Source organism: Cervus canadensis, chromosome 32, assembly GCF_019320065.1.
Source record: "Cervus canadensis isolate Bull #8, Minnesota chromosome 32, ASM1932006v1, whole genome shotgun sequence".
Lineage (NCBI taxonomy): Eukaryota > Metazoa > Chordata > Mammalia > Artiodactyla > Cervidae > Cervus > Cervus canadensis.
In genome coordinates, this window is record NC_057417.1 from 39,691,595 (window position 1) to 39,717,972 (window position 26,378).

Sequence of the window (26,378 nt, forward strand, 5' to 3'; positions counted from 1 at the left end):
GGCTGTACTGGGGCCCTGGGCTGAGCTCCTCTCCTCCTCACTCTGAGAGAGTTAACTAACCAGTTAACTAACTGTGAGAGCCCTTCCCTCCACGAGAGTGGCTGAGGTGCCCCCCTTGCTTCTCTGTACCCAGCGTGAGGTGTGTCTGTGGGAGCCGGGAGCCCTGGGGAGGGGCTGTGGGCCTCACATTCAGGTATCAGTTCAGCAGGCATTTATTGAGCTTCGAGAGCAGCCAGCTTCCTGGTCAGCCAGCCTCCTGTCCAGAGACTTATGGCCTGAGGTCACAGGGCAGGTGAGCAGGCTCTGGGCCGCAGCCAAGTCACTCAGCCTGGGTCCTGCGCTTCTTGGCTGGCCTGATGTCCTCAGCGGGGACCGGGCTGGGACCCAGGTTGGGCAGCAAGTTCAGGCACATCTTCCGCCCTACAGCCCAGGTCCACAGGGCCGTCTCCACGTGGTGTGGGGTCCACAGCCCAGATGCACTGCCTAGAGAAGGGCAGAAGGAGCCTGGGGCTTGGAGATACCGATCTTCCTACCGTCAGAGAGAGCTCTCCGTGACCACCCTGGCCGCCCGTGGTTTCCGCACCTTGGCTCAGGGCTGTGGCACGCTCCTGCATCCGGCTCAGGTAGAGCAAGTAGTGCTTGACAGTGTACTGCAGGGCGGGCAGGCCGGGCACTGCGGCCACTGCCTCCTCAGACATGAAGGCTGCCACCTCAGGAGCTCCGGCAGCCAGTACCGCTGTGGGCGGTGAATGGACAGCACTCAGCCCCTCGTGGGCCTGGGGCTGCTGTCTCCAGCAACTCTCCCGCGTAACGTATCTGGCCGTCAGACCATTTCACGGATAAGGACACTAACAGGCCAGGTTCCGCCCGCGACCCGGCCCGGGGGTGGTCCAGCTTTCCCGACTAACCCGAGGCGGTAGCCGGGCCCACGCCGCGGAGGGTGCACAGAGCCATGACCGCTGCGTGCATGTCTGGCAGAAGGCGGAAGGCGGCGGCCGAACGCTGCACCACCAGCTCCGGAGAGTTGGCGGCCACGAGCTGCCGCAGGCGCGGTCGGAAGCGGCCCCTCTGTGGCCAGGTCGGGTCGGGTATAACGGGTGGTGGCTCTTGCCAGGAGCCCCCTCAAGACTGCCACGAGGGTGCGCCCCCAGGAAAGCCCCGCCCACGTGGCTGTGCCGCGCCCCACATGTGAAGCCTTACCGCCAGTTTCCACGCCAGCAGCCGCTCCAGCTCGTCTTGTGTCACGTGCTTCTCCGCGCGGGCCTCGATGGCCGCGGGCAGCTCCTCTCGGTACCTGGGGGGAGGCGGTGCTAGGGAGTCCGGTCCACGGGGCTCGGCCCGCCCGCCCCTGCCCCCTCCGCCCTACCACCGGTCCAGCGCTTCCAGCCGCCCCTGGGGTCCCGCGCGTGCCCGCAGCACTGCCCCATGGCACTCCAAGACCGCGGCCCACCGACTCGGGTCCGCACAGCTCCAGAGCCCGCCGGCCGCGGCCATCTCCACGCGCCAGGCGGGGCCTCGGGGGCGGGGCGTCGGAGCGCGGCCGCTGCTGGCGTCTGCCCGGGTGACCCGGCCCTTCGCAAACCGCGACGCCGCGTCGCGTTGCCAGAGCGTCACGCTCCCCGCCGGCCCCGCCCCCGCAGCGCGCCGGGGGCACGCGCGGCCCCGCCCACCCGCGCGGCGGTCCGCTCCGCCGGCCCCGCCCACCTGCAGACCGGAAGTTCCGGTGGCGGAGCGCTGGACCGGGCCCGAGCGGATCGCGGGCTCGGGCTGCGGGGGCAGGGCGGGCTGGGCGCGGAGCCTGGGAGCGGAGCCCAGGCGGTGCCGCGCGGCGCCATGAAGGGCAAGGAGGAGAAGGAGGGCGGCGCACGGCTGGGCGCCGGCGGCGGCAGCCCCGAGAAGAGCCCGAGCGCACAGGAGCTCAAGGAGCAGGGCAACCGGCTCTTCGTGGGCCGCAAGTACCCGGAGGCGGCGGCCTGCTACGGCCGCGCCATCGTGAGTGCGCCCGCGCTGCGGGAGGGGCTTGGCGTCCGAGCCAGGGGAGGGGCCGGGCTGCGGCTTCTGCCCCGCGCCCTCCCCAGAACACGTCGGGCCGTGCCCGCCAGACTTTCGGAGGGAGGGGTGGGTGCTTGGGGTCTGGGGCCAAGGCCGCGCCTTTCCCGAGCCAGTGCGGGTTGCCAGAGAACTGTGTTGGGTGGGAACTGTAGGTGTTCGAGGCCCACTGGGCTGGGGACCAGGCACCCTTGCCCCTTGAGTAAAACGCGATGCTGGGGATTTCCACGAGTCTGGGAAAGCTACCTTCACAAGACTTATTGGAGTCCAGAGAGTGGGCTCACGTAGGCTTCACCCTCCCTCAGAACCCAGGGGCTTGGAAGCTGAGAAAACGCTAGTGTCTTGGTCCCAACTGTGGGCCTCAAGTTGGGACAGAGTGGGCAGGCTGAGCTCACTCCCTCATGCTGACTGGTCTGGCCTTGGTCCCCAGACCCGGAACCCCTTGGTGGCAGTGTATTACACCAACCGGGCACTGTGCTACCTGAAGATGCAGCAGCATGAGCAAGCCCTGGCTGACTGTCGGCGCGCCCTGGAGCTGGACGGGCAGTCTGTGAAGGCACACTTCTTCCTGGGGCAGTGCCAGCTGGAGATGGAAAGCTATGATGAGGCTATTGCCAACCTGCAGCGAGGTGGGCTTACAGGCTAGCCGGCTCCAGGGTGCCTGGGACCAGGTGGGTGGACCGGCTGAGGTTTACCCATATACTCTATCCCCCAGCCTACAACCTGGCCAAAGAGCAGCGGCTCAACTTTGGGGACGACATCCCCAGTGCTCTGCGCATCGCAAAGAAGAAGCGCTGGAACAGCATCGAGGAGCGACGCATCCACCAGGAAAATGAGCTGCACTCTTACCTCACACGGCTCATTGTGGCTGAGCGTGAGAGGTGGGCTCCCCCCTCTAGTCACCACTCAGGTTAATTCTGAGGTGTGAACACAAATGTTTATTGAAGGCCAACTCTGGCACGCAGGAGATGGAGGGGAATGAGGCCTGAATGAGCCTAAGACTGGAGTGGAGTCTGACTGCCCCTGGCCAGACCCATCTTTGATCACCTTTTGGTCAACCCCCAGGGAACTGGAAGAGTGTCAGCGGAACCACGAGGGTGATGAGGACGACAGCCACATACGGGCCCAGCAGGCCTGCATTGAAGCCAAGCATGTGAGGGTGCCCCAGCCCAAGTGTGGGTCCTGTGTGTGTGCGCGTGCTGTGATGTGAGGTGCCCCGGCTCCTGTCGGGTCTGTGTGTCTCGGTGCCTGGGGAGGGGAGAGGGGTGTCAGGCCCACAAGTGGCTGCTTGGTTCTTTGCAGGACAAGTACTTGGCAGACATGGACGAGCTCTTCTCCCAGGTAGATGAGAAGAGAAAGGTGAGCTGCCCGTCCTCTGGGGCCTGTGGGTAGCCAGAGCAGTGCCCCTTCCCAGCCCCTGACCTGACCCTACCCTGTGTGCTGCAGAAGCGAGACATCCCCGACTACCTGTGCGGCAAGATCAGCTTTGAGCTGATGCGGGAGCCCTGCATCACGCCCAGCGGCATCACTTACGACCGCAAGGACATCGAGGAGCACCTGCAGGTGAGGGCCTGTGGGTGTTGGCAGCGGAACCCCCACCTATTGAGCAGCTCCTAATTCTGATCCTATTGTCACTACAGCGCGTGGGCCATTTTGACCCTGTGACTCGGAGCCCCCTGACCCAGGAACAGCTCATCCCCAACCTGGCCATGAAAGAGGTCATCGATGCCTTCATCTCTGAGAATGGCTGGGTAGAGGATTACTGAGCAGGGTGGGTGTATGGGCCACCCACCTGCCTTGCCCAGTATCCTTGCTCAGGAGGGCCTTGGGGCAGTAGCCCCTAGTTTTCTGTATATAGTTTGTGTCCCTGGATCCCTACCCTGGTGTCCCCATCCCCACCCTCATCAGTTCTGCTGGGCAAGGCGCCTCTCATCCTCCTTCTGGGCCAGAAAAGCGGGGTGAGGGTGGGCTGGGCTGAGGCTGCTGCCACCACCTCTGTCCCTGTAATAAAACCTGTGAGCACTGCAGGGATGTGTGCTGGTGTGCAGTGGGCTCGCCAGCCACCCCCTTTGGCTAGCTGAGGAAGGTAGAGATGAAGACGCTGGTGTCGAGGTTGAGTGTGGCATGCCACCATCGGTCAGGGAAATACAGCACCTGGCAAGGGGTAGGGGGGGACATGTGGGTTGATGGGTTGGCTGGGGGTCCTTGGCCCGGCTCAGCCTGGCCCTTGCCTGCCAGCCACTGACCTCACCAGCCTGGATAGTGCATTCCAGGGGCCGTGCAGATGGTGTCAGGGCCGGGTATGTGTCCCGGAGCCAGGCCAGTGTGGTTTTGTTGGGGTGGAATTCCGGTGTCTTCTCAGGAGGGTACAGGAACCAGCGCTGGGGGTTGGGGAGGGAGCAGCAAAGTTATGCTTTGTGTTTTGGTCAGTGAACCCAGAGTCTCAGCCCACACCCTGTGCTGACCTTGCGGCCATAGATCACCTCCGAGAACCCGGGTCCGTGCCAGTGGAAGGGCACCCCAGAGCCAGCTCCTGTGGGGCGAGTTATGAGCACCTGGTTGCCAAGCTTAATCCTCCCCACCCAGCCCCCAAGTCCCCTCATCCGGCAAGGCACCCACCTGCAATCCCAAAGCTGTAAGCAGGAGTTGTACCCAGTAGGCTGAACGGAGGTGGAGAATAGTGTCGAAAGAGGGAGGCCCATTCAGTGAAGTTGTTGTCCCCAAAAAAGTACAGAGTGTCTGCCAGCAGAAAACACAGGAGGAAACGGGGATCTCCAAGTCACCCCCCCACACACATACACACCCATGGCCACCTGTCTGGCTCACCATTGCCCATGGAGATGGGGTCCTGGGGGTGCAGCATCTGCTCCACATACTTCTGAAAGGGCAGGTCCACTGCAGTTTGAAAGGCGTTGGTCAGGACTAGTTGGTGCTGCCTGCAAGATGCTGGCAAGTAGGCTGGGCTGCAAGGTGGGGCAGCTCACCTTTCTGGTAGGAGTAGGTGTTAGCGGTGCTCAACCGGACCACGCTGTCTCCAAAGGAGGCTAACAGCCTCTGACGGGTGCATAGGTCCCGGAACCTCTGCGGAGGTAGAGAAAGGACTTAGGGGCGGGGCCCTGCACTGGAGAATGGTGGTCGAGAGGGGCGTGAATACTCACCGAATTGTCCGTGAGCCCCCGCAGAATGACAGGTCTGGAAAAGGCGTAGCTAGAAGGAAGGGCAGGGTCACGGCCAGGTCTGACCCGCGCCCACCCTCGGCTCCCGCCCACACGCGCTCGAAGGGGCTCAAGGGGAAGCGGCCTAGGGAGGAACAGTGCGCGTCCTCGGCGGTGCAGGGGACAGCTCTAGGGACAGGTTTCCGGGAGGTGTGGCCCCGCAGGAGGGTGCAAGTACCGCTGCACGAACTCGGCGTAGCTGAGGTCGGCCCGGCGCTCCACAGTGCAGTGCTCCTCCTCCGTCACGGCCGCCGGCGCCCCGGGCCCGGGCCGCCGCCTGCCGACACAGCGGCTCAGTTGGCCGGCCGCCCCGCCGCGCTCCCCGCCCCGCCTCGTCCCGCCTCGCCCCGCCCGGCGCCGCTCACCACCCTCCGTCGGCGTCCTCCCCGGAGCTCCGGGCGGGAACCGCCAGCGTCCAGAGCGCGAGCCACAGAAGCGGCCGCACCCCCAGCGCCATGAACCCGCCGCCGCGAGGCACGCCAGGAGCGCCGCCGCGAGGCTACCGACCGGCTCGGGGGCCGCTTCCTTCGGCCCGGAAGGAGGGGGCGCTTCCGGGGGGCGGGGCGAAGGCCACTCCAAGGGCTGCTATTGGCTCCCGCGTCTTGGAGGCCCCGCCCTCCGCCCGGCAGAGGAGGCTGCGCGGGGACCTGACTCCAAGCGACGCGAGCAGGTAACAAGCCGCTCAGAAAGTCTCCCGCGTCCTTTATTTGGTTCACAAGCCCGTCCCCACCAGCCCGGCAGCGGGTCAGGAGTACTCGCACAGGTGGCCGCAGCCGGCGGGGCAGTGGGAGCTGCCCTCCAGCCACTTCATGATGTGCTGCAGGTGGCCGCCGTGGCTGCAGCCCTGGCACCACACGAAGAGCCCCTTGACCACGTGGTGGCAGACGGCGCACATGCTGGCGCAGCGGCGGCAGCGGTCGCACACCCAGCCCCGGCTGCTCATGGGCCGCTTGCAGTGACTACAGTTGACATGCAGGGTGGTGGAGGCCTGGTTGAGGCAGCTGATGGCGCGACTGGTGCTGAGCTTGACCACTTGGTTGGACACGTTCCAGAGGCAGAAGCGCTGCAGCAGGTCGATGTAGGACGTGTACCAGTGCTCCTGGCGGCAGGACAGGGAGGGTGGAGTAAGAGCCCGGGCTTCCCTGGGCACAGACACAGGTGCGGGTGTAGGTGGGGCGTGCAGGGGCAGTCTTCGGGGTGGCAGCTGCTCCGGGGAGACCCCCCAGACCCTGTCACCCACCTGGGTCTGCTCGTCGATGTCCTTGCGCACACGCTCACCCAGCACAATGAGCACGGACACTGCCATCTGCACGTCACCCTGCTCGGCATAGAAGCGCAGCATGTCACACACCAGGGCACTGAAGAAGTCGGGCGGCAGGCGGCTGTCACACAGCGCGTGCGAGACAGAGATGAGCGAGAAGGAGGAGTCCACAGGCATCAGGGAGGCTGCATCGGCCTCACTGCCGCTCACGTGGGGCGAGTCGGCCTTGTCTTGCAGGTGCTCGGGCCCCGGTGGGGTGTCCACAATCTCGTGGCGCAGGGGGAAGGCCTCCTGGGGCAGCACATACTCGGGCTCCTCGGCTTGACACATAGGCAGGAAGGGTAGGCAGGCTCTGAGCCTCTGGCCCTGCCTCCCAGCCCCACCCCACCCCTTCCCCACGCCCCCACTTACAGTGGGCATGTTCCGGATCCAACAGGTAAAGCTCATCGTCCTCACCTTCCACGTCGCCCAGCAGGTAATCAGTGGGCACGTCACTGCCCTCAGTCTCCTCATTATCTGTCCAAGGGAGGGAGGCCATTCCAGGACTGCCTCACGCTGGGAGACCCAGCCCCACTCCCACGCAGGCCCTCTGCCCGCCCCCACCCTACCTTCGTTGGTTATAAGCGTGGCTGAGGAGTCCAGCAGCACTGTGTCGCTCCGTGTATCACCCTTGCTGCGGTCCAGCCGAGTCTCACTGCCCAGCCCTGGGGCCATATCCTTCAGGTTGAAACTAGGGGCAGGGAGGGCCGATGGGTGGGTAGGTACCAGCAGTCCCACCCTCTGGGGAAAGCCGCCCCCAGGTGTCTACCTGTTCATGAGGGGCAGGCCACAGGAGCTGCCCTTGCCCACACTGTGGTTGAGATTGGTGGTGGGCACCAGGCCAGGACTACAGTAGATGATCCGGAGCATGGTCCATGTCTGAGCCACCTAGGGGTGGGCACTAGTCACTCATGGGGGTCCTGGGTCCCTGGCACCCTGCACAAGCCCCCCTCTGCCTGGATAGAACCACAAACCCTCAGCTTTCAGCTGCCCCAGGGACCCAATGTCCTGTCCCACCCCAGGTGGGAAGCCGAGGCCCACAGGAAAAACAAACACCCTAGCCTCCATCCTGTAGGGGCAAAGGAAACATGGAAATGGGCCTGAGGTCCCAGGGAGGTGATGAGAAAGGCAATGTGGACATTCTCTGTAGGGCTGGACACCCTGGGAAGTCTAGAAGCAAGGACAAACCAAGAGGGGCCAAGACCCCACAACACCCAGGCCTGCAACCCCAGGAATGGCACTGGCGTCAGCCCACTCCTGGGGCTCTGTACACTCTCAGTTACTGGGGCAAGCTGGGGGTGTCCTCAGCCAGAGCTGAACTCTGAACTCAGGGCAGGGTCCAGCCGCATCTGTCAGAGGAGCTCCAGGCCCTGTACCAAGATCCTGGCCCTCAGCCCACCCTGTGTACCTGGTTGCGGCCAAGCTCTCGAGCCACTTTCGCATTGTGGTCACAGAGTTCAGCCAGTGGTCGGCCGGCCAGGGCATAACGCTCGGCTGTGTCCACGAACCAGCTCATGCTGCCACTGCCGGGTTCTATCTCAAAGACATTGAGGGCACTGGAGGCGAGGCCTGCAAAGGGCTCGGCAGGGTCCAGCTTGCGCTTGAAGAAGATGGGGTGGCGCCGATCCCCAGCATAGGGTTTGCGCCCCGACTCAGTGGCCACGAGGCTCTCCTTGGCTGCGAAGGCCAGGTCCCCAAAGAGGCCATAGCAGAGGCCCTCAGGGTTGGCACGCTCAACAGGCTGGCTGGCGTCGCGGAACAGGTGCTGACACAGAGTGCTGTCCTTGGAGCCGGAGAGCAGGAAGGAGGGGTCATGTGGGTGGCGCCAGGCGATGCCCGTCGTGACATCCCGGTGCTCCTCAAACATGGCAGCAGGCACAAAGGGGCGGCGCACGTCCCACACGTAGACGTTGTGGTCCACCATCATGGAGCATGTGGCGAGGTGGTGGCGGCACTCGGGCCTCCACTTGACTCTGGCTACGGAGGCGATGGTCTGCACGCAGTGCACCTCCTTGGCACGGTGTGTGGCCATGTCCCAGACCTTCACCATCTTGTCACGCCCACCTGTGGCCAGCCAGCCCCTGGGGAAGGCACATGAAGTCCCCAGTGACCTCCTTCGGGGTGCGAGGGCTCCCCACTGTCTCACGGGTCTTGAGGCAGTGAGAGAGCCCTTCCACAAGCCCACCCACCCTGCCCTGCTGCCCTGGCCCCTACCCACACCTGTCTTCGGGGTGCCAGTCGCAGCAGAATACAGGCCCATTGTGGGCTGTGAACATTCGCTCACAGCGGTCAGGCCGCCGAATGTCCCAGAGCTGCACATTGCCATTCTCGAAGGTGGACGCGAAGGTGAAGTAGTCCCGGATGCTGAACTGGACATCACGAACGCTCTCAGACTGGCCTGTGAGCGGACATTAGTGGAGGGAGAAGGTTGGGGGTGGGGGACGGGGTGGCCCATAGGAGCTCCAGAGGGGAGAGCAAGCAGCCAAGAGGGATTCCTCGGAATGGATGTGGGCTGGTGTTGCATGCCTGCTCGTGGCCCAGACTAGAAGGCCCGGAGGGTGGCGTAGACACTGCCAAGGCCTGTCCAAAGTGGACAGGGGCGAAGAGAGGCATGGCAAAGCAGGCATGGCAATAGCCTAGGCAGGTGAGAGGGACACCAGGCATCAGGTGGTTTTTAACAGACTCCTGGACCTTGATTTTCTCTGGATTCTGCATCTGACATCCATTCTCGTGCAAAGCTGTCACTGCTTCAGGAGCAGGTGTCAGAGCACTGTGTGAACAGGAGCCTTGGTGGGCCAAATACAATCGTCTGGAAGCCTCAGACCCCAGGAGGCAGGGATAGAATGCTCCGGGCTCTGCCCAGGCCCTACACCTTGAGCTGGAGCTGCCAGGTTGGCCAGCCCCCAAGGACTGGAGACCTTGAGGGGACACGTCCAGCCCTGAGAACCACCACACCAGGAGCCTCCGAATGCAGCACCCAGCTTTCCCCCGCACAGGGAGCTCAAGGGCTGTCGTAAGAGACTCCCTGATTATCTGAGGGCTCTGCCCTGTCCTTCATTTGGTCTCATCGAGGTAAAAAGGAGAGCTGGCTCAAGGCAGGGGTGTCAGGAGCTGGGCCTGCTGGGAAGGAAACTGGGGGGAGGGGGGAACCAGGCAGTGCCCCACTCCCCACTGCTTCCCTGGCTGAGCACCCTGGAAGCAGACTTCACGCAATGAGGTGGCCTGGGGTTCTGAGGCATGGCGAGAGGAGGTTAAGCCGCCAGGGCAGCCACCCACTTGCCCTCTCCCTGATCCCACACTACCCTCGCCTCCTGCTGGCCCTGCAAGTGCATCAACGCTGTGCCCACACTCCAGGTACCCCTCACACTTCCACCAGGCCCACCCCTGCCCCTTCCCTGCTGACCAGCACCCCCTCCTCCAGTGCCAGCTCAGCTGGCTCCTCCTTCAGGAAGCCCTCTGGGAGCACACCTGAGGGCCTCTGTCACACACAGCGCTTCTCAACCTGCCTAGACAGGCCGGCCACCTGCAGAGATGCACACCTGCCCGACCTGCCTCCCGGGGCCTCACCCGAGAAGGTGCTGACAGAGTCCTTCCTGCGCAGGTCAAAGCACTTCATGAAGCCATCCTGGGAGCCGCTGAGCAGCACGTGGGCCTCAGTGGGGTGGAAGCAGACTTTGTTCACCGTGCGCTTGTGCTCCGTGAACAGCTGGTCCTGCTTGTTGCGGGACGGCCGGCCCAGGTTCCAGGTGACCACCACGCCATTGGTGGCCGCCGTGGCCAGCAGGTTCTCGTCCATCTGGTGCCAGACAACATCTGCACAGCTCAGGTTGAGGGAGGGCTTGCGGCCCACGCGCAGGTTCAGCTTCTCCACAAACTGCTCCTCCTCAATGGCATAGATCTTGAAAATGCTGCGGCCTGCTACGACCACCTGGGCCGCGTCACGGCACACGCTGATGGCGTTCGCCGGAGCATCCAGGTGGCAGTGCATGGTGCGACCCGTCAGCACGCTCCCACTGAGGGCCGTGGTCACGCGGGACATCTTCTCCATGGCTGCAGGGGTGGCGAGGACAGATCGGCGAAATGGGCAGGCCTGGTCAGCCTAGCGGCAGGGGCGTGTCCGTTCAGACCCTTCACTCTGGGTGGTTCCTCCAAAACTGCTTAGTCCAGAGGAGTCCACCGTTAGTCGGTCTGACAGGCAAGTTTCATCACCCTGGCCGGGCAGTCGGAGGACGCCATGGCTGCCCTGAGGCTAGCCAGCCCCATGTCTGACTTCTGGGGGAGACCTTACCTGGTCAGCCCCAGGCCAGGCCACTTCTCCAACACCCTAACTGCCAGATCAGGATGGTCACTGGACCTTCGGGCAGTCAGTCCCGTCAGGGAAGCCAGATGGCTCCCACCGTGCACAGTCGGCCTCTGGAAAAGGGGCGGGAAGACCAGAGGCGCCCGGAGAACACAGGCTACAGAGGCACGAGGGTCAGAGGGACTTTCGGGACCGAGCTGTTTACGGAGACCGAGGGGTGGCTGGCGCGACCGCTCAGGAGAGCCCGGCGGCGCGGAGGTTGCGGCGGGAGCTGAGACAACGGGAACAGAACCGGAGGAACGGAGAAGTCTCTCCTTCTGCGGGCACCTGAGCCATTTCCCGAAACTGCCGAGCCGGGGAGGAACGGCCGCGCCGGAAACAGCCCTTCTCCGTCCCGCCCCACGCCGAACGTGGTCCTTTTCTTTCCAGCCCCGCGCCGGAAGCGGGTGCCCACACTACAAGAGTTCCGGAACGGGAGCGCGCCGTGGAGGCGGAGGGGCGAGCAGAGGCCGGGGAGAGGTTCCGCAGATTCCGCCTCCGGTATTCTTCCTCTTCCTCTTTTACTCGCGTTATTTTAACTCTAGTGCTCATCTCTGCCCCATGGTCCATCAGCAAGCTCAGGCACCCCCAGGCTGGCCCCACGCCCCTCCTCCGTCTCCGCCTTCTTTTTCGCCCTCTTCGGACCCGGGAACAGCCTCCTAGCGGCTCTCCAGAGGTCCCCCCCTCCCGTCTCATCTGAGCCTGGCACAGCCAGGGACTCCGGCCTGCGGGCCTCCACACGTCCTCACCGCGCTGGGAGGCAAATCCCGAGCTCCCGGCCGCGTCCTCCCCGCGCACCTCCCGCCAGGCGGCTGCCAGCCGGCCGAGCCCTTGCCTTCCTCACGGTCATCGCGTGTGCTTGCTCGGTGTCCTCCCCAGAACGCTTCTTCTCATCCCTCAGAGTTCAGCTTCAATGGCACGTTTTTAGAGGCCTTTCCCAGCCATCCCATCTAAGTGGCCTCCACGGCGCTCGTCACAACCAGTTCCCCGGTATACTGATTACATCTATTTCACACGAGTGTGAACTCGCATCCGTCTGTCTCCAAGAGCTCTGGTGCCTGACTGGACCTGCTCACACAAAAGGTTCAATCAGTGACCCTCTCTGAGCCGCCCTTTCTCTCCTGGGTATGCGCCCTGACCTGTGCTTGCTGCACTGTGATCTTCTAGGATACCCCTAGCAGCCCTCATTTTTGTCCTTGTAAGAATGGGCTAGATCCTAGATATTTTGGAAGGAGTGTTATATGTAATGATTTTAGCGTCTGTCCCCGCTGACACAGTGAGAGGTTAGGGGCCTTCTGTGGTGGTCACTGCTGGGTTTCCAGTCTGGCACAGTGTTACCAGTCTCTGCATGTTTATTGAAAGAACCAATAAACCTGATGAGGGGTGCACAAAAATTCAGACTTGGGCCACTCAGGACAGATAACACCTTCCCTCTACCGTGGTGTGATGACCTAAAAACAATTCAGACATGTGTTTTTACAACTTTTTTAATATATATTTTTATAAACAGGTCACGTGATAAAATAGCACAAGAAACACTTACCAAATATAAGGTTATATCTTCCGCATATACAGGAGAATGAGGTCGTTATGTACAATAAGAAAATGATTTTAGGGGTTGGTTGGTTTTGTTTTCCTCTGTCCCCCTAATTTTTCCTCCTACAGTCGTTGGAAATATCACAGCTTCAGTTGCATTAATACTTTGGACAAATGGACAGCTGCCCCTCCCCACTGGGAGCTGTGGGGAGGAGAGGCTGAAGAAACTGGCTCCTGACCATCTCCGCCCTGGAGCCTCTGACCAGCGCTCCAAGGGCAGGGAAATCTTTGGGCTGTTGAACTGTCTCTCTTCAACAGCATCTCTCGCTCGCTCTTTCTCTTTCTCTCTCTCTCTTTCACTCTCTGGCTCTCTGGAAACTGGCTACTCTCTTCCAACCAGATTGGGGTGGGGGGGAGTGTCCCAAGATAGGGTGTGGGTGCTCAAGGTTGGGATGGAAAGGGGTCCCAGCCCCCTCCTCAGCAATCGCCAAGATGGGCCAGCACCCCAGGACTTCCCGATGTCTTGGGACTGGACAGAACACGGTGAGCCCACGTGGGCAGGTGGAAGTCTGGGAAGCTGGGGAAAGGGAGGCTGTGGCTACAAAGGAGCTCTCCCTCTGGGTGTTGAGGGGGAGCTGGTCACTGGAAGATCGGTCACTGGCTAGGGCCCCCCTTTCCAGCTTCCACCTGGTGGAGACCTGCCCAGCATGAAGTGTTCCACTGAGGGGCCTGGGCCCAGCTGGCTACAAGGGTTGCGGGGCAGGGTCCACTCAGGACTGCTCCCAAGGCCTGCAGGCCCTAATGGTCGCTCCAGCTGCAGGCCTCTCAAGGTAGCGATGCCACCCCTGGTTTAAGGTGGACTGGGGCCAGCTGGGCTAATGTTGATTATGCCAAGGTCACTGTCAGCCTGGTGGCCCCTCTCCTAATCCAGTTCTGCCCTAGCCTAGCCAGGGTCCAAGGACCTTAGGCCTGGGGGTGGGGGTGGGGGTGGGGCGAGCCGGGCCTGTCTCACACAGCGGCAAGGAAGAGGGGAGGTCGCTGGGGGTCAGGCTGGCATGAGTGGGGGAAGGGCGGGTGGGACTTGGGCTCCTGGGCGGGCCATGGCTTTGGCGGCGGCCTGTTTCCCCTCGCACCCCTCGGAGGGCTCCAGGCGCGGTGCAGTGGAAGGTGCGGAAAGCCCTGGGTGCTCTTCCGGGCCCCTGTGTCCTAGGGGACCCAGCTCCCCTCAATCCCCCTGGGCCCTGCCCGGGGTGGGGAGACAGAGCGGGGTGTGGCGGAGAAGGCGGTAGGGGCGGCCGTCTGGCGAACTCAAAGCGCCCCCAGGACCGAGCCCCAGCGCTCCCCCTCCGGCGGGCGGGCGAACGATGGAGGCGACTGTGGCGTGGCGAAGGGCGGGCGTGCAGTTGCGGGCGCGAGGGGCATGCACAAATTCCCCGAGCGTGCGTGCGTGCGTGCGCGGGGCTGGCCCGCCCGCCGCCCTCCCTGCTCGGGGCGGGGCGGGGAGGAGAGCGAGGGGCCGAGGGCGGGGAGGCCCCGACTACTCGACGACGAGGCAGCGGGGCAGATGCTGCGAGAAGTACTTGAAGAGCTCGGGGGTGGCTCCGGGGCAGTTGGTCAGCTCCAGCTCCTCCAGGTCCTGCAGCTGCACCAGGCCGGACAGCCCCGTGGCGGTCAGCAGCGGGCAGCCTGCGGAGGGGCGGGGCTTAGTGGGCGTGGCCCGGGCGGGGCGAGACTCCGCCCTCTGGCCCGGTGGGACCTGCGCCACGGCGAGTCAACACCAGGAGTGGGTCTGCACTAGGGTCCCGACAGTGCTGGCGGAGTCGGCCTAGGTGGGGATGAGTGGCCACTGCCCAGGAGGGCGGCACAGGGTCTCACCTGCCAGAGACAAGAGACGCAGACTCCTCATGGCCAGGAGGTGCTTCAGCCCGAAGTCCTGCACCTGGGCGGGAAGGCGGGGCGAGTTAGCTATTTCCGTTCGCGCCTCGAGGGAGCCCCACTCCTAGCGTCAGGCCGTAGGGGGCAGGGGTTAGGTTCTCAGGTCCCCACGGAGTCGCTGAGGGCCCTGGGGACTCCGTGCGCGCCGCTTGGGTGTGAAGGGATCCCAGACTTCCTTACAGGATCTGAGTGGGCCGGGTGCAGGTCAGCGGCATATCTGGGTGGGGGCTTTCCCCGCGCCCCCCCACCTCCCCCGCCTACTCCCCAGTCTCTGGAGGCGTGGAGGGCTGATACCTGGCAGCACCATCGCAGGTAGAGGCTGCGGAGGGACGACATGGTGGACAAATAGCTGAGGCCAGTGTCCGTGATGCGTACACACCTGTGGCCGCAACAGAAGGGGTTGCCCACCTTCAAAACACCTGTCCCCGCCCCTCAGCTCCGGCCCCTTCCTTTTCCGCCCCAGACGCCCGGAGCTGAGCTACCTTTCTGCCCCACGGTGCCGCGCCCCACCCAGGCTCCGCCCCCAACTGGCCCCTCGGTCGTATTCCCGGCGGGGGGGTGGGGGGCGGGCACTGCTCAGCCCCGCCCCCTTGTTATAGTCCACACTAGGTTAGCCTCTTGTGAGGGCCCCGTTCCCCTCACTGCAGCCCCCCTCTAGCTCCAGGCTTGTCCACTAGGCTCCCTTCATAGAGTTCCAGCAGCCTCGCCTGGCCCTGCCCTCCGTGGCCTAGGGGTGGGGCCGTGCACACCTGTCCAGCACAAGCTCCTCCAGGCGATGCAGGTCACAGGCTACATACTCGAGCGCCATGTCAGTGATGCGCGGGCACCAGGAGAGGTCGAGGCTGCGGAGCTTCCGCAGGTTCTCGGCCACGAGCTCCACGCCGTCGTCCGTGACCTTGGAGCAGCCAGAGAGGCTGAGCGCGGTGAGGTTGGGCAGGCTGTGCACCACGTTGACCACGCCATGGTTGGTGATCTCCCAGCAGGAGAGCAGGCGCAGCGTGTGCGTGCTGTGGCCCTGGCGCGCCGTGAAGTAGGCCAGGGCTGTGTCCGTCACGTGGTAGGCCTGCAAGCTCAGCTCGGCCAGGTTGGGCAGCAGCTGCGAGATGGCCGCGATGGCGTCGTCGGCCACGTTGATGCAGTCGCTCACGCTCAGCGAGGTGATCCGCGCACTCAGGCTGGACCACAGCCCAGCCTCGGTGAAGTCGTTGCAACCTGACAGCTCCAGGCGCACCACGCCCTGCATCTGCTCCAGCATCACCTGCGGACAGGTGCAGGGTCAGGAGGGGGTCAGGAGGCCTCCATGGAACTCAAGCCTACCGTGGTTTCCCAGGCATGACACTCCCCACGGGCATGGCGGGCTGATAGCAGACAGGGTGGAAGGAGCCTGCCGAGGGGCAGGAAGCTGTGTTCTTGAGGGTGCAGACAGTGTAAACACCCATCAAGCTGGACTCTGCCAAGTGCACTTTACAGTGTGTTCGTTACATATAAACAACATTCTTAAGAGAGGAGGCAGGGCACAGGAGATCTGGGAGTCCGAGGCCAGGCTGGAGCAGGTGCTCAGAGCCCTTGGTGTTAATGATGCAATGATTCCTGGGGAAGGGGCCACCTCCACAGCTGCTCCTCTGACCTTTGCCCCTGCTTCTCCCACCTCCTCCAGCATCCTCCCTACCCAAGGCGACCTTCTCGGCATGCAGGGTCTCACATTTGTCTGCTTTGCTGTTGCATGCATGAGTGCTAAGTCAGTTGAGTTGTGTCCAACTTTGCAAGCTCTGTCCATGGGATTCTCCAGGCAAAAATACTAGAGTGGGTTGCCATACCCTCCTCCAGGGGATCTTTCCAACCCAGGGACTGAAGCTGTCTCCTCCACTGGCAGGTGGGTTCTTTAGCAATAACTGGGAAGCCCCTGCATTGCTGTTACTGTCTTGAAATCCTTAGTTATCTTTGAGCAAAGAACCCGAATTTTCATTTTGAACTAGATCCCCCAAACTAAGTAGCCAGCCCTGCTCCCCCCCACCCCAGAACCACACTCCTCAGGGCACCAGCCCCACCCTCGGCCACTTTGCTGCTTGCCTGTGAAAGCTTCTCCCCGCCCTCACCAACACACACGTGCTGAATGGCTGCTGCCTGGCCCAGCCCCCACCCCTGCTCCTCTGGGCCCGTGGCCGTGCGCACCTCCAGGCCGGCGTCAGTGATGGTGGAGCGCTTGAGGCTCATGGCCTTGACGCCCTTCTTGGAGAGCGCGTAGTTGTCGATGAACTCACAGATGTCCAAGTCAGAGACGCCGACCAGGCAGAAACCCTCAAAGCCACGTGCCGCGAAGCCCTGCAGGTTCACGAACTCCTTCTCACCTCCAGGCAGCACTGTGTAGAGCTCCTTGGCGTGCAACACAGGCGTGAGGCCCGCCCAGAACTTGGGCTGGTAGAGCACACGCCTCCAGGCCTTGCACACCTGCGCCAGCACACACTTCTCGCAGGCCGAGAAGTACCAGAAGAGGCCATTGAGGATCTTCTCATCTGTGGCCAGGGGTGGTCGCTCTGCTGGGGGCCCGGACACTGGGACTAAGGCTGGTCCACCAAGGGGGAGCCCTGCCTGGGGGCACAGGCCCCCGGCCAGGGCAGCCCGGGGCGGCGGGGCAGCCAGGCTGGGTGGTGGGAGGGTGGGCGGGGGTGGCTGGCAAGGGCGGTTCTTGGCAGCTGGCGTGCCCTTGGTGATGCTGGCTGCGCCCAGGCCGTTGGGCTGGCCCGGCAACTTCACCAGGCCATTGCGAGGCAAGCATGGAGGCTTGGGGTCGCCGTCGATGCCCGGGCTCGACATCTTCCTCGCTCGGGCTGCAGACAGGGTCCAGGAGACGGCAGTGAGTCCTGTGCAGGAGGACTAGGCTCCGCCCCATCCCCCCGGCGGCCCCTCCCAGGCCATTCTCAGAATCGCCCAAGAGAAAGGGTCTGAGTGTAAGCCCTGCCTCCCTGACTGAGCAGGTGCAGGAAGGCAGGGCTGGTCATGACTACGACACTCCCGAGCACCTGCTGTATGCACTGAGCTCAACCTCCACCCACCACAGAGCTTTTTGACCCCCAGGTTCTATGGAGGACAGAACAGAGGTGGAGGGACACTCACTGGTGACTGCCCCCTTCACCTCTGCTGCCCACCATCGGTGCCTGCCAGGCCTCTCTCTGCCAGGCAGGGCTGGGGAACTGAGGGTTTGGGGCATTCTCTGGCCACTCCTCTATGCTCTCTGGAATGGTTTAAGTGCTCCATCTGAGGCTCATGCACTGAGAATCTCCGTGGCTGCAGGAGATTCTGTGGCTCAGAACGTACCCAGAGAAAGGGCAAGTGTCTTCCCAGGGTACTCACGGTGATGCCAGCACTATGAGCCCTGCACACATATTGTTTCCTTAATCTTCCACTCAACCCATGGAGGATGAGGCTTTGATGATTGTACCCATTGTACAGATGAGGAAACCATAGCTTGAGGCAGTGTGAATTGCTTGCCTGAGGTCACAGTAAGTGGTGGAGCCAAGACACAGACAGAGAACTGGCTGCGGAAGGCTATGTGTAGGGATCTTCCCACAGGGTGGGGCTGAGACCACCCCCGGTCCCCCTGCTCAGGCCTCCAAGGCTGTGAATGGGTGGCAGAGGGCACTGGATGCAGATGACCCCAGAGAGAAGAGGCAGTGGGTCCCTCACAGGGCTACCATCTGCCTCTCGTTGCAGATCTCCTGCCGTCCCCACCTCTGACACTCAGCAAGGAGGTCACCCCAAATGGCTGTGTGGCCTTGGGGAGCCCTTTACCTGCTCCGAGCCTCACTGTCCTCACTTCAAAGCCTGGGGGTGACGACATGCCCCATGGAACAGCACGAGAAGAAGAGGATAAGTGCAGGGCGAGGCTCACAGGGAGCTTGCTGGCCCCGGGGGGGCGGGGGCCAGTGGTCCCGCCCTGCCCTTCCCAGCATCACACCCCCCACTGGTTTCCAAGCCCTGGGCAGGACAACACTGGCTGGCATTCCACATCCTGGGCTGGGCCCAAGGGTCTAACTGGGACACATGGCCCTCGTGGCTGCCAGCCCAGCTTTGAGTCCAAAGGCCCTCCTGCCTTGGTAGCCATGAACCTTCAGGCTGCCAGTCCACGCCCCAAGAGGAGACCCCCACACCTTGGCTGCCCCTTCATTGCAGGTCATGACCAGGTAGTTGCATTCCTCACCTGGGCTAATACACGACATCCCTAACAGCACTTGCCGAGTGCCCACTGGGATAATTGTGTATGTCAGCCTCACAACAGCCCGGCTGGGGGGCACAGGGGAAGCACTGCTGTGATCACGGTTTTCACACCAGGAACCTGAGGCTCCCAGGAGTTACAGCTGCCCACAGTGGCAGGGGTGGCCCAGCGTGAGGGCTGCCCCAGACCCCTTAATGCCAGTACATAGGAGGGGCCATCCTGGGACAACCGCGCCGCATGGAGGGACAGTATGAAGCCCACAAGTGCCCCCCCATCCTGGGGCCAGGTGGGAGAGTATCCTGGCAATTCCCTCGTGTGGGCTGCGCTGGTTAGAGGGGCAGCCCCTGTCTGAATACTTTTTGCGTCCCCAGAGCAGGGCGCGCCCGGCGGCGGCAGGACCATGGACAGCGCCCCCGCAGGCGCCTCGTGCGAGCTCCGGGGCCGGGCCGGGTCGGGCCGCGCCACCACGGACAGCGGCAGCGCGCGGCGGGTAGGGTACGGCCCGGCAAACTCAGCTCGGCTGGGAGGGGCCCGGGAGGCTTGCGAGGGGAGGGGGGAGAAGACGCCCGCTCGGCTAAGATCCGGAGGAGGAGGCGGCGGAGGCGGCACCAAGGGAGAAATAACTCAAGAGCAGTGCCGATTTAGGTTGAAAATTCTCCCAGCCATGGGTGCGCACGTGGAGCCTGAGTCGAGGGGATCACGTGTATGCCCCGGGCATCCGCGGGGCTCCCTTCCGTCCCCCACAGGAACTCACATTTGCATACACCCACAGTCCCATCCCCAGCCCCCAGACCTCTGGGTGGAGCCCATCCACGGAAAAGAGCTTACAGCAGCCTGCAGGGAGTGTCCGAGGCCTGGCTGCCCCTCTTTCCACAGCCCCTGGCCGGCCTGTCGGTTAGCCTCCCCGCCCCCTACGTTCTGGGTTTGAGCATCCTTCCCTCAGAGGCAGGCCTGCTGCTCCCCGACCTTGTCCACAGTCTTGCACTCCGGCTGCTCCTCACACTCCAGCCTCGTTGACTTAGTCTGAGCCCTGGATCTTCAGCTCAAAACTGGAAACAGCCACACCTTAGCGCAGGGGTCAGGGCTTTGGGACAATGCTCAGATCAGAAATGGGTCTTCCTGCCGGTGAGGCAAGGGGCCCCTCAGCCTGGCTCTGACCCCCTGACCCAGCAGACGGTGGCAGAGCCTCCGCCTTCCTGGCACCTGCCCCCACTGCACCCAGTGTGTCCAGGAGGACCCACCTGGTCTTCCTGTCAGGACGGGGCAGGGGCAGCCAGTCCACTGGGGACTGCTCCCCTTTAGGGAGAAGCACCAGCAGCTAACGCGCAGGGAAAGAGGCTTTTAAAATAAGACGGTCAGGCTCGCACTATTCTCAGCCTCAGCCCCTGATGTGCTGTGTCTCCATGAAGGGTGGGATTCTGGGGGAGGGCTTCTCCTGTGATGGCTGCAGGGGCTCCGGGCTCCTGGTTCACCACAGGAGGAGGGAGGTGGTCACTAGTTTAGCTTCTTGTCTTCACCAGCTGAGCCAGAGGTGAATCAGGGGGAGCAAACCAGGCCTCTGCTTCCCCAGCAGACTCATGGGAACCATGGGGGCCAGAGGGCACCTGGGGAGCAACGTGAGTCCTGCGAGGACTCCAGACCTTGGTGGCTTCCAGGTCTGGAGATGGCCACGCTGGGGCTTCCTGAGGAGCTGCCTCTTCTACAGATGAAGTCACTGGGCCCCGAGACCCAGAAAGTCCACCTTAGAGCCTCATTTCCAGCCCCTTTCCAGACCTGACCCTACAGTTCAGCCAGACCTGCTGTCCTGTTCTCCCCTATCCCTCTGCCCGGGCACATGCTGGTCCCCTGCTTGCTCAGGAGGCCTCCGGGATCCTTAACCCCGCAAGCTCCTCCTGTTCTATCCTTCGGTGTGAGCACCGCCCTGCCTCTCCCCATGTGACCCCTGGCCTGAAAGCATCTCCAGATGTCCGCCATGAGGTGGACTATCATCACTGTCTACCTGTCTGTCTTTCCTGAGGACAGACAGCATGACGGCTGAGTGGCTGAATGAATGAAGAATGCCAGTCCAATGATCAGGGTCATATAGAAAGGGGTGGTTTCCCCGGAGGCAGGACGGAGGGCAGTCGACGGAAGGGCTGTGGCTCAGCTCCTCAGTCCAGGTTGTGACAGAGGCCGGTGTCCATGGGGGAGTGAGAGAGTGATGCCAGGGTCTCTGAGAAGGCTCCCAAGGCCCTGGGGCTTGGGGCGGGCTGTGCCTTTACTCAGACCTTCAGGAAGGGGACGGCTTGTGTGTCCTTTTTGGCCGAGTCCCCCCCTTGAGGGCTGCAGGGTTGAGGGTGCTGGTTGCCTGTTCCCCATGGTCGGGCCGGACCAGGGGGGAGGGGACAGGAAGCATTAGAAGGGAGGGAAGCTTCCCAGCACCACATCCCCCCTCTGCACTTCTGATCTCAGCCCAATCACACACTGCCCAACCACAAGCCGGGACAGCAAGTTTCAGAGTACATTTTCAGAAGTTGCACAAAGCTAGGATTTGACCCCAAGTCCTCCAGCTGTCTGACTCCCAAGACTCAAGCCAGGCATGGCTGTCCAGAGTGCAACCCTGCGCCCCCACCCACCCACCCCGCCTGCTGCTGCCTCCTTTCTCTGCTCTGTTCTGCTTCAGTCCCTATGCTCTCCCAGCCTGGAGCCCTGGGCCGGGGGCCTCTCCCAGCGTGCCCCCTGTCATGCCCCTGCTCTCCTTCCAGAGGCTGTAAGCTGCGTGTCGGCCACTGAGACACTCATCTTTGGGACTGCTCATACCCTGGAAGAGTGCTCATACCCACCCGTCATGGTCCTCAGCTCAGAGGTCTCTTTACTCATCCCTGATACCCCATCTAAAACAGTAGAACCTGCACTGACCAGTTCCCCCTACTGGCTGAGGGCCATTGAGCTGGACAGGGCATGGGTAGCCAGAAAAGCTCATATCAGATCAACCTGCAGCGGCAGCCCAGGGGCTGGGGTGACGACCGGGGTAGCTTGGGGTTGGGGACACGGCGCGGGCTGACAAATTCCGTGACAAAGCTCTGTGACTCAGGCACACTCACATCCCTACCACGTTGCACACGTCCTAGCAGCAGCGCTCCCCTCCCGCCCCCAGCTCGGAGATGCTTAGGGGTGTGGGTTGCCCCACCCAGGCGCCTGGGGCTCTGGAAAGGCAGCATGTGGGGCTCAAGAGAGAGTCGAGTTGGTGCTCCACCAGAGCACGTCCTGTGGCCAAGCTCAGGGCAGCTCAACCACGTGGGACTGGGCGCCTCCAGGAGTATGTGCCAGGCTCCAGGCCTCTCTGCTCTGAAGGGTCCGCGCCCTCCAGGGCCTGGGGCATCCAGTGCCTCAAACACTGCCCAGGGGATGCACGTGTCCAAGCCCACCCTCTGCAATGGGTCTGACTGAGGCTCCCCCGGGCCACTGGGTGGGGAGGTTCCGGGCCACCCACTTCGCTGCCACCTCCGCTCGTCCCTCAAGCCAGCCCTCAGACACAGCAGCAGCTCCCACGTGTGAGGAGACGGGGGCTGCAGACAGCTCACAGTGCCAGCCCAGGAACCCCTTCCCCAGCCTCCAGGCAAGAGGTCTCCCTGGTCCCCGCAGCACAGCCCTTCTCGAGGCTGGGCCCAGCTAGCCTGAGTGTCTGGGTGCTCCGACCTCCAGCCACTTGTTTCCTTCTGACCAGTGGGTGACAGGATTTGTGCAAGTGCCCTGAAAGTGGGTGTGAGCTGGAAGGCGGCATCGGCCCCGTGAACCTCTGCAGCATCAGAGATGCCCGTAGGCCTGGCCCACAGCAAGGGGAGGCAGATGCCCCCAGGCCCCTGGTGAGGGGGAGCCAGGCCACAGAGGCAGCAAGCACTGGGCTAGGTGAGTCCTGGGGCCCCCTGGGGCCTGCATGGCCTCCCTGCTCTGCGTGTTTGGGACTGGGCCTTGAATCCCCCTCCTCCCCAGACAGCCTCGGCCAGCCCCAGGGCCATCTCCTGTGGAGCCAGTGAGTCGCCCTGGGGGAGCCCAAACCTCTCAGGCTCCCAACCCGCCAGGCCTCCTGCCCCAAGGCTGCTGTCCGGTATCCTTCGAAGGCATCTGTGGGCAGAAAGGGCCCCAGGCTCTGCCCAGCGCCAGGGGGCCCTGGGCTGACCCTGGTCCATGGGCCCTGTCCATGGAGGGAAGGCCTCCCCTGCAGAGGCTGGGAGGGGTGGAGGAGCAGCCGCCAGGCTGCAGGCTCTTGGAAGCTCCAACAGCCAGACCTTCTCTCCTTCTTGGGTCATGGGTGGGGGACTCCTCGACCCACTCAAACCCCCAGAAGGACAGACCCTCCTCCAGCAAGTCTCAGGGTGCCCAGCTCTGCTTCTGGGGCCCTCCAGCCTTGGCCAGCGCCCAGCCCCTCCTCCAGAGCACACGTGGCCAGCGCCCTCCCTTCCTCTCGACCTCCCACTGTGGCAGCTCCGTGCAGGGCCGGGCTCAGGTGTCCAGGGGCAGGTCAGCCACCGGCCTCGCGTTCACAAGCTCCTCCTGGAGTGTAACTGTATCTAACACCTGTCTCCAGGCCCAGGGGCTCACGGTGCTGGGCTGAGGAGTTCCGAGTGCTGTGGGGTCGGGGACCTCACCCAGGCAACCCGGCTGGAGGCCTGTAATTCGGCGTCCACGGGGGAACAGCACGGTGGCACCGACCCACAGCCTTGGTTCAGTTGCCATGGGGATCCGGCCTCAACCAGGCAGCCACTGGGGTGAAGGGCTGGGGGGAGGCCCGGCAGGGCTGGAGGCCCAGCTGCAGCCGCCAGGGAAGGGGCTGCGGTTACGTAAGCCCGGGGGAGGGGGGGTGTGTGTGGCGGCGCTGTCCCAAGCCCCCTCCCCGCCTCCTGCTCATTGTGGCCTTCTTGGTGTTGTGGCCTGCCCCCTCCCCGCCTTGTAGCCTGGCCCGGCACACACCTTACCTCGGCCCGGGCTCCTGGCTCATGCCACGCTGTCCACCGGGCGTCCTCCCGTCATGGGGAGCCCGGCATGGGCACCGGCGAAGCGGGGAGGCGACCGAGGTGCTGGCCTGGCCGGCAGGGCCCGGCCGCGCCCCGCGCCCCGCGTCCGGCCTGGCCGGGCCCCTCCGCTGCGCCCCGAGAGGAGCTCCCCGGTGGGAGAGGATCAGCCGCCCCGAGCCTCCCACCGGGGAGGCTATGGCTGTGCCCAGATAAATAAGGCCGCTTTGCAGGGAGCCGGGCGGGCGCCTCCTCCCTCCCCTCGCCCTCCTCCCCGCGCTCCTCCTCCGCCCTCCTCCCCGCGCTCCTCCGCGGCCGCCGGCGGCGCCGCGCGCGCCCCCCGCCCGGCCTTACGCGCCGCTCCCTCGCGCGCTCCCGGCGCCGGTAGCCAATCCGGGCTGGCGAGCCCGGGCGGGGGTGCTGAGGATGCCGAGCCCCGCCCCGCCCCGCCGCGCCGCGCCCTCCCGCGCGCACAGCGCGCTCCCGCCCCGGCGCCCACGGGCACGCGCCGGCCCGGCACGGGCTCCCGCTCCCCCTTGCCACGGGCGCCCGCACAATAACAAACCCGGCGCGCGGCGGGGCGGGGAGCGAAGAGGAGGGCCGGTGAGGGCAGGAGGGAGGCGAAGGAAGGTCCAGGCCCGCGAACGCAGAGCCAGGCTGGAGCGAACCCTGCCTCGGAGGAGCGGCGGGGACCCCGAATCCAGCGGGGCCCAGAGGATCGAGCCTTTGGGCGCCAGCGGTCCGACCCTTCCCCTCCCGGCCCCTCTTGCGGAGCGGACGGCCGGGCCCCCTTCACCGCCCGGCCGTCACATCCTCCGCGCACCTGTGGGTACCAGGCCCCGGAACCTCCCTCAGCCGGGGGCACAGTTGCGTACCCGCAGAGCAGAGTAACAATTGACCAGTAGATCATTTCGGAGAGGGAGGAGCGCGATGGAGGTTCAAGAGGGCCACGTGATGGAGACCTCCGAGGATGGTGGTGGTGGGGCTCCTGAGGACAGGACACTATACTGAGTCCCTCAAGGGAGAGAGGGCAAAGGAAGGTGTTCAGGAAAGGGTGTGCAAAGGTCCTGAGGCTCGTTCCCTCTGGGATGGGCCTGGAGAGACGGTGGGACGGGGCGGGGCGGGAGGATGCGGAAGGCTCTGTCTGGGCCCCTGGGGATGCCAGGCCTCCCGGCAGGCTCGGGATGGAAGACCAAGGCTTATGCTGCCCACCTCGGGACCTCCTGGGAGACAGCAGAGGGACCAGGTGTGGGGAGAGCAAAGTGGGGTCTTTGCACCAGGGAAAGAGCCCCAGGGCGGAGAGGGAGCCCTCTGAGAGCCTTAATAGAAAATGAAACCGGCTGTTGTCGGCAACGTTTTGACAGGAAGCAGACCCAGCGGGGCTGGTGTGAGGCGGGGCAGCTGGAGAGGGCAGGCTGGCCCGCTCAGGCAGCTGTGTGGGGTGCTGGCGGGGTGAAGAGAGCTCTGTGTGTGGTGGAGACTGGCCCCCGTTCTGCTGACCCTGACCGAAGGAGGCGGCTTGGCGGGGTGGGTGGGGGTGCGTGAAGACCTGAGGTGACTGGGGAGTGCTGTCTGACCCAGCCCATCATCTCCACCTGGGCTCAGCGCCCGCTGGGCAGGGAACGGTAGGGCAGCCCGGACCGACCCTGGTGTGCAGTGGCCTGACTGGGAGGCAGGCCTTCACTTTGCACTTTGCGGGGCTCTTGCCCCTCAGCAGGTGCCAGGGCCCAGGCAGAGAGCAGGCTGTGCCCTCACCTGGAGCACCCTCACCTGGAGCACCCCTCATCTTGATGGCTGGGCACAGAGGAGTCTCCCTAGCCCAGGCAGCTGGGGGTCTCCAGCTCTGGAGCATGAGGGGGTGAGGACGAAAGGCCATTGGCACACTGTGCCCTGAGAGCCTGGGGGTATGAGAGAGGGAGCCACAGTCACCTCGGGGAGCGGAGCTGCTTACCTCGTGGCTCTGCAGGCCCGACCTGCTCACGGGGTTCCTTCCTCAGGCCTTTCCTTGGGGTGAGGTGTGTGCTCCAGGATCACAAACCTGGGCTCAAGTCCGCCCTCCCTGGGGCCTCAGACAAGCAGGTCCCCTCTTGGAAAGTGAGTGTGGGGCCCAAGGGGTCGCCCTGGAGATCCTGGTGTAGCATGGGTGGGGACAGCCCCATGCTCCCCAGAGGTCAGGCTGCCCTGGACCCGCAGGGAGGACGGACACTGTGCCCCCACTGCCCCTGCTCCCCACCCACAGGCAGGGGCCCCAAGAGGGCCTGCGGGGGGACCACGTGGCGTGGGGAGGCCACAGGTGTGTTTGGCAGTCCTCAGCACTCTGAAGCCTGATGGGAGCCCAAGGAAGTGAGAGCCTCGCAGCGTGGGGTGGCCCAGCAGCTGTGGGAGGCGGGGGCGGTGGGTGGCAGGCCTGTGCTGCCTCCAGCTTCTGCTCCCTGCCTTCCCTCCTCCTGGAACCCAGGCCCGACTCACCAAGGCAGGGGAGGGGGTGCGGGGGGTGGAGTGGCCAGGGCTGAGGATGACTCAGGGCCCAGCTGTCACCAAGGCAACCCTGTTGCCTAGCAATGGCGGTTTCCCAGTAACGTTGTCTCCTAGCAATGGGATATTTTCCCGGGCCCTGGCTGGAGCCTGGCAGTTATTTTTAGCTCAGCTGCAAATCAATCTGCAGCTGCATTTTTGGCTCCTGGAGAAGATGCAAGGTGTATGTGGGGCGGCGGGAGGGAGGCAGTGGACTTCTGGTCAAGGGAGGAAACTTGCCATGTGTCCTAAGGTACAAGCTCATAGGTGGGCTAGGCCAGAGTCC

The 26,378-nt window shown here is 63.9% G+C and overlaps 5 protein-coding genes across 7 annotated transcripts; 1 reads left to right on the forward strand and 4 right to left on the reverse strand.

Annotated features, from left to right (window-relative positions):
• Window positions 1–196: 196 nt before the first annotated feature.
• On the reverse strand, window positions 197–1,600 carry LOC122433627. The gene is made up of 5 exons (XM_043456727.1): window positions 1,367–1,600; window positions 1,201–1,294; window positions 909–1,068; window positions 584–736; window positions 197–483 (listed from the first exon to the last, which is right to left on the reverse strand). The coding sequence occupies exons 1-5, from the start codon at window positions 1,492–1,494 to the stop codon at window positions 320–322; spliced, it is 699 nt and encodes a 232-aa protein (XP_043312662.1). The 5' UTR covers window positions 1,495–1,600; the 3' UTR covers window positions 197–319.
• Window positions 1,601–1,711: 111 nt separating this feature from the next.
• On the forward strand, window positions 1,712–4,076 carry STUB1 (STIP1 homology and U-box containing protein 1). The gene is made up of 7 exons (XM_043456724.1): window positions 1,712–1,992; window positions 2,480–2,678; window positions 2,765–2,930; window positions 3,115–3,202; window positions 3,352–3,408; window positions 3,496–3,612; window positions 3,690–4,076. Exons 1-7 carry the CDS (start codon window positions 1,834–1,836, stop codon window positions 3,813–3,815), a joined length of 912 nt encoding a protein of 303 aa, XP_043312659.1. The 5' UTR covers window positions 1,712–1,833; the 3' UTR covers window positions 3,816–4,076.
• On the reverse strand, window positions 2,965–5,824 carry JMJD8 (jumonji domain containing 8). 2 transcript variants are annotated; one of them, XM_043456726.1, is made up of 9 exons: window positions 5,630–5,824; window positions 5,443–5,541; window positions 5,208–5,256; window positions 5,034–5,130; window positions 4,876–4,944; window positions 4,669–4,788; window positions 4,533–4,582; window positions 4,296–4,430; window positions 2,965–4,203 (listed from the first exon to the last, which is right to left on the reverse strand). In XM_043456726.1, the coding sequence occupies exons 1-9, from the start codon at window positions 5,719–5,721 to the stop codon at window positions 4,123–4,125; spliced, it is 792 nt and encodes a 263-aa protein (XP_043312661.1). In that variant the 5' UTR covers window positions 5,722–5,824; the 3' UTR covers window positions 2,965–4,122. The 2 variants fall into 2 exon arrangements, with proteins under 2 accessions (XP_043312661.1, XP_043312660.1); XM_043456725.1 differs by having other exon boundaries at window positions 4,515–4,582; window positions 5,630–5,823.
• A 125-nt stretch (window positions 5,825–5,949) lies between these two features.
• WDR24 (WD repeat domain 24) lies at window positions 5,950–11,454 on the reverse strand. Its single transcript, XM_043456709.1, has 8 exons — window positions 10,132–11,454; window positions 8,785–8,962; window positions 7,973–8,645; window positions 7,334–7,452; window positions 7,134–7,255; window positions 6,937–7,041; window positions 6,505–6,845; window positions 5,950–6,363 (listed from the first exon to the last, which is right to left on the reverse strand). Exons 1-8 carry the CDS (start codon window positions 10,610–10,612, stop codon window positions 6,010–6,012), a joined length of 2,373 nt encoding a protein of 790 aa, XP_043312644.1. The 5' UTR covers window positions 10,613–11,454; the 3' UTR covers window positions 5,950–6,009.
• Window positions 11,455–12,374: 920 nt separating this feature from the next.
• Window positions 12,375–23,929, reverse strand: FBXL16 (F-box and leucine rich repeat protein 16). Of its 2 annotated transcripts, none has more exons than XM_043456716.1 (6): window positions 23,538–23,929; window positions 16,547–17,202; window positions 15,124–15,632; window positions 14,669–14,753; window positions 14,315–14,378; window positions 12,375–14,125 (listed from the first exon to the last, which is right to left on the reverse strand). In XM_043456716.1, exons 2-6 carry the CDS (start codon window positions 17,186–17,188, stop codon window positions 13,977–13,979), a joined length of 1,449 nt encoding a protein of 482 aa, XP_043312651.1. In that variant the 5' UTR covers window positions 17,189–17,202; window positions 23,538–23,929; the 3' UTR covers window positions 12,375–13,976. The 2 variants fall into 2 exon arrangements, with proteins under 2 accessions (XP_043312651.1, XP_043312650.1); XM_043456715.1 differs by having other exon boundaries at window positions 23,543–23,928.
• Window positions 23,930–26,378: the final 2,449 nt, after the last annotated feature.

Excerpts from the sequence above, each read along its gene's own strand:
- STUB1 (XM_043456724.1), top strand. The coding sequence starts at position 1,834 with ATGAAGGGCAAGGAGGAGAAGGAGGGCGGCGCACGGCTGGGCGCCGGC. Across the intron at positions 2,931-3,114 it reads ATTGTGGCTGAGCGTGAGAG|GGAACTGGAAGAGTGTCAGC; the intron begins GTGGGCTCCCCC and ends GTCAACCCCCAG. Across the intron at positions 3,203-3,351 it reads CCTGCATTGAAGCCAAGCAT|GACAAGTACTTGGCAGACAT; the intron begins GTGAGGGTGCCC and ends GGTTCTTTGCAG.
- JMJD8 (XM_043456725.1), bottom strand. The coding sequence starts at position 5,721 with ATGGCGCTGGGGGTGCGGCCGCTTCTGTGGCTCGCGCTCTGGACGCTG. Across the intron at positions 5,542-5,629 it reads GAGGACGCCGACGGAGGGTG|GCGGCGGCCCGGGCCCGGGG; the intron begins GTGAGCGGCGCC and ends CTGTGTCGGCAG. Across the intron at positions 4,431-4,514 it reads AGGTGATCTATGGCCGCAAG|CGCTGGTTCCTGTACCCTCC; the intron begins GTCAGCACAGGG and ends CCCAACCCCCAG.
- WDR24 (XM_043456709.1), bottom strand. The coding sequence starts at position 10,612 with ATGGAGAAGATGTCCCGCGTGACCACGGCCCTCAGTGGGAGCGTGCTG. Across the intron at positions 8,963-10,131 it reads CTCTGTCAGCACCTTCTCGG|GCCAGTCTGAGAGCGTTCGT; the intron begins GTGAGGCCCCGG and ends GTCCGCTCACAG. Across the intron at positions 7,256-7,333 it reads GGCCTGCCCCTCATGAACAG|TTTCAACCTGAAGGATATGG; the intron begins GTAGACACCTGG and ends CCCTGCCCCTAG.
- LOC122433627 (XM_043456727.1), bottom strand. The coding sequence starts at position 1,494 with ATGGCCGCGGCCGGCGGGCTCTGGAGCTGTGCGGACCCGAGTCGGTGG. Across the intron at positions 1,069-1,200 it reads TGCTGGCGTGGAAACTGGCG|AGGGGCCGCTTCCGACCGCG; the intron begins GTAAGGCTTCAC and ends ACCTGGCCACAG. Across the intron at positions 484-583 it reads TGCCACAGCCCTGAGCCAAG|GCAGTGCATCTGGGCTGTGG; the intron begins GTGCGGAAACCA and ends GCCCTTCTCTAG.
- FBXL16 (XM_043456716.1), bottom strand. The coding sequence starts at position 17,188 with ATGTCGAGCCCGGGCATCGACGGCGACCCCAAGCCTCCATGCTTGCCT. Across the intron at positions 15,633-16,546 it reads TCACTGACGCCGGCCTGGAG|GTGATGCTGGAGCAGATGCA; the intron begins GTGCGCACGGCC and ends ACCTGTCCGCAG. Across the intron at positions 14,126-14,314 it reads GCGTCTCTTGTCTCTGGCAG|GCTGCCCGCTGCTGACCGCC; the intron begins GTGAGACCCTGT and ends GCCCCTCCGCAG.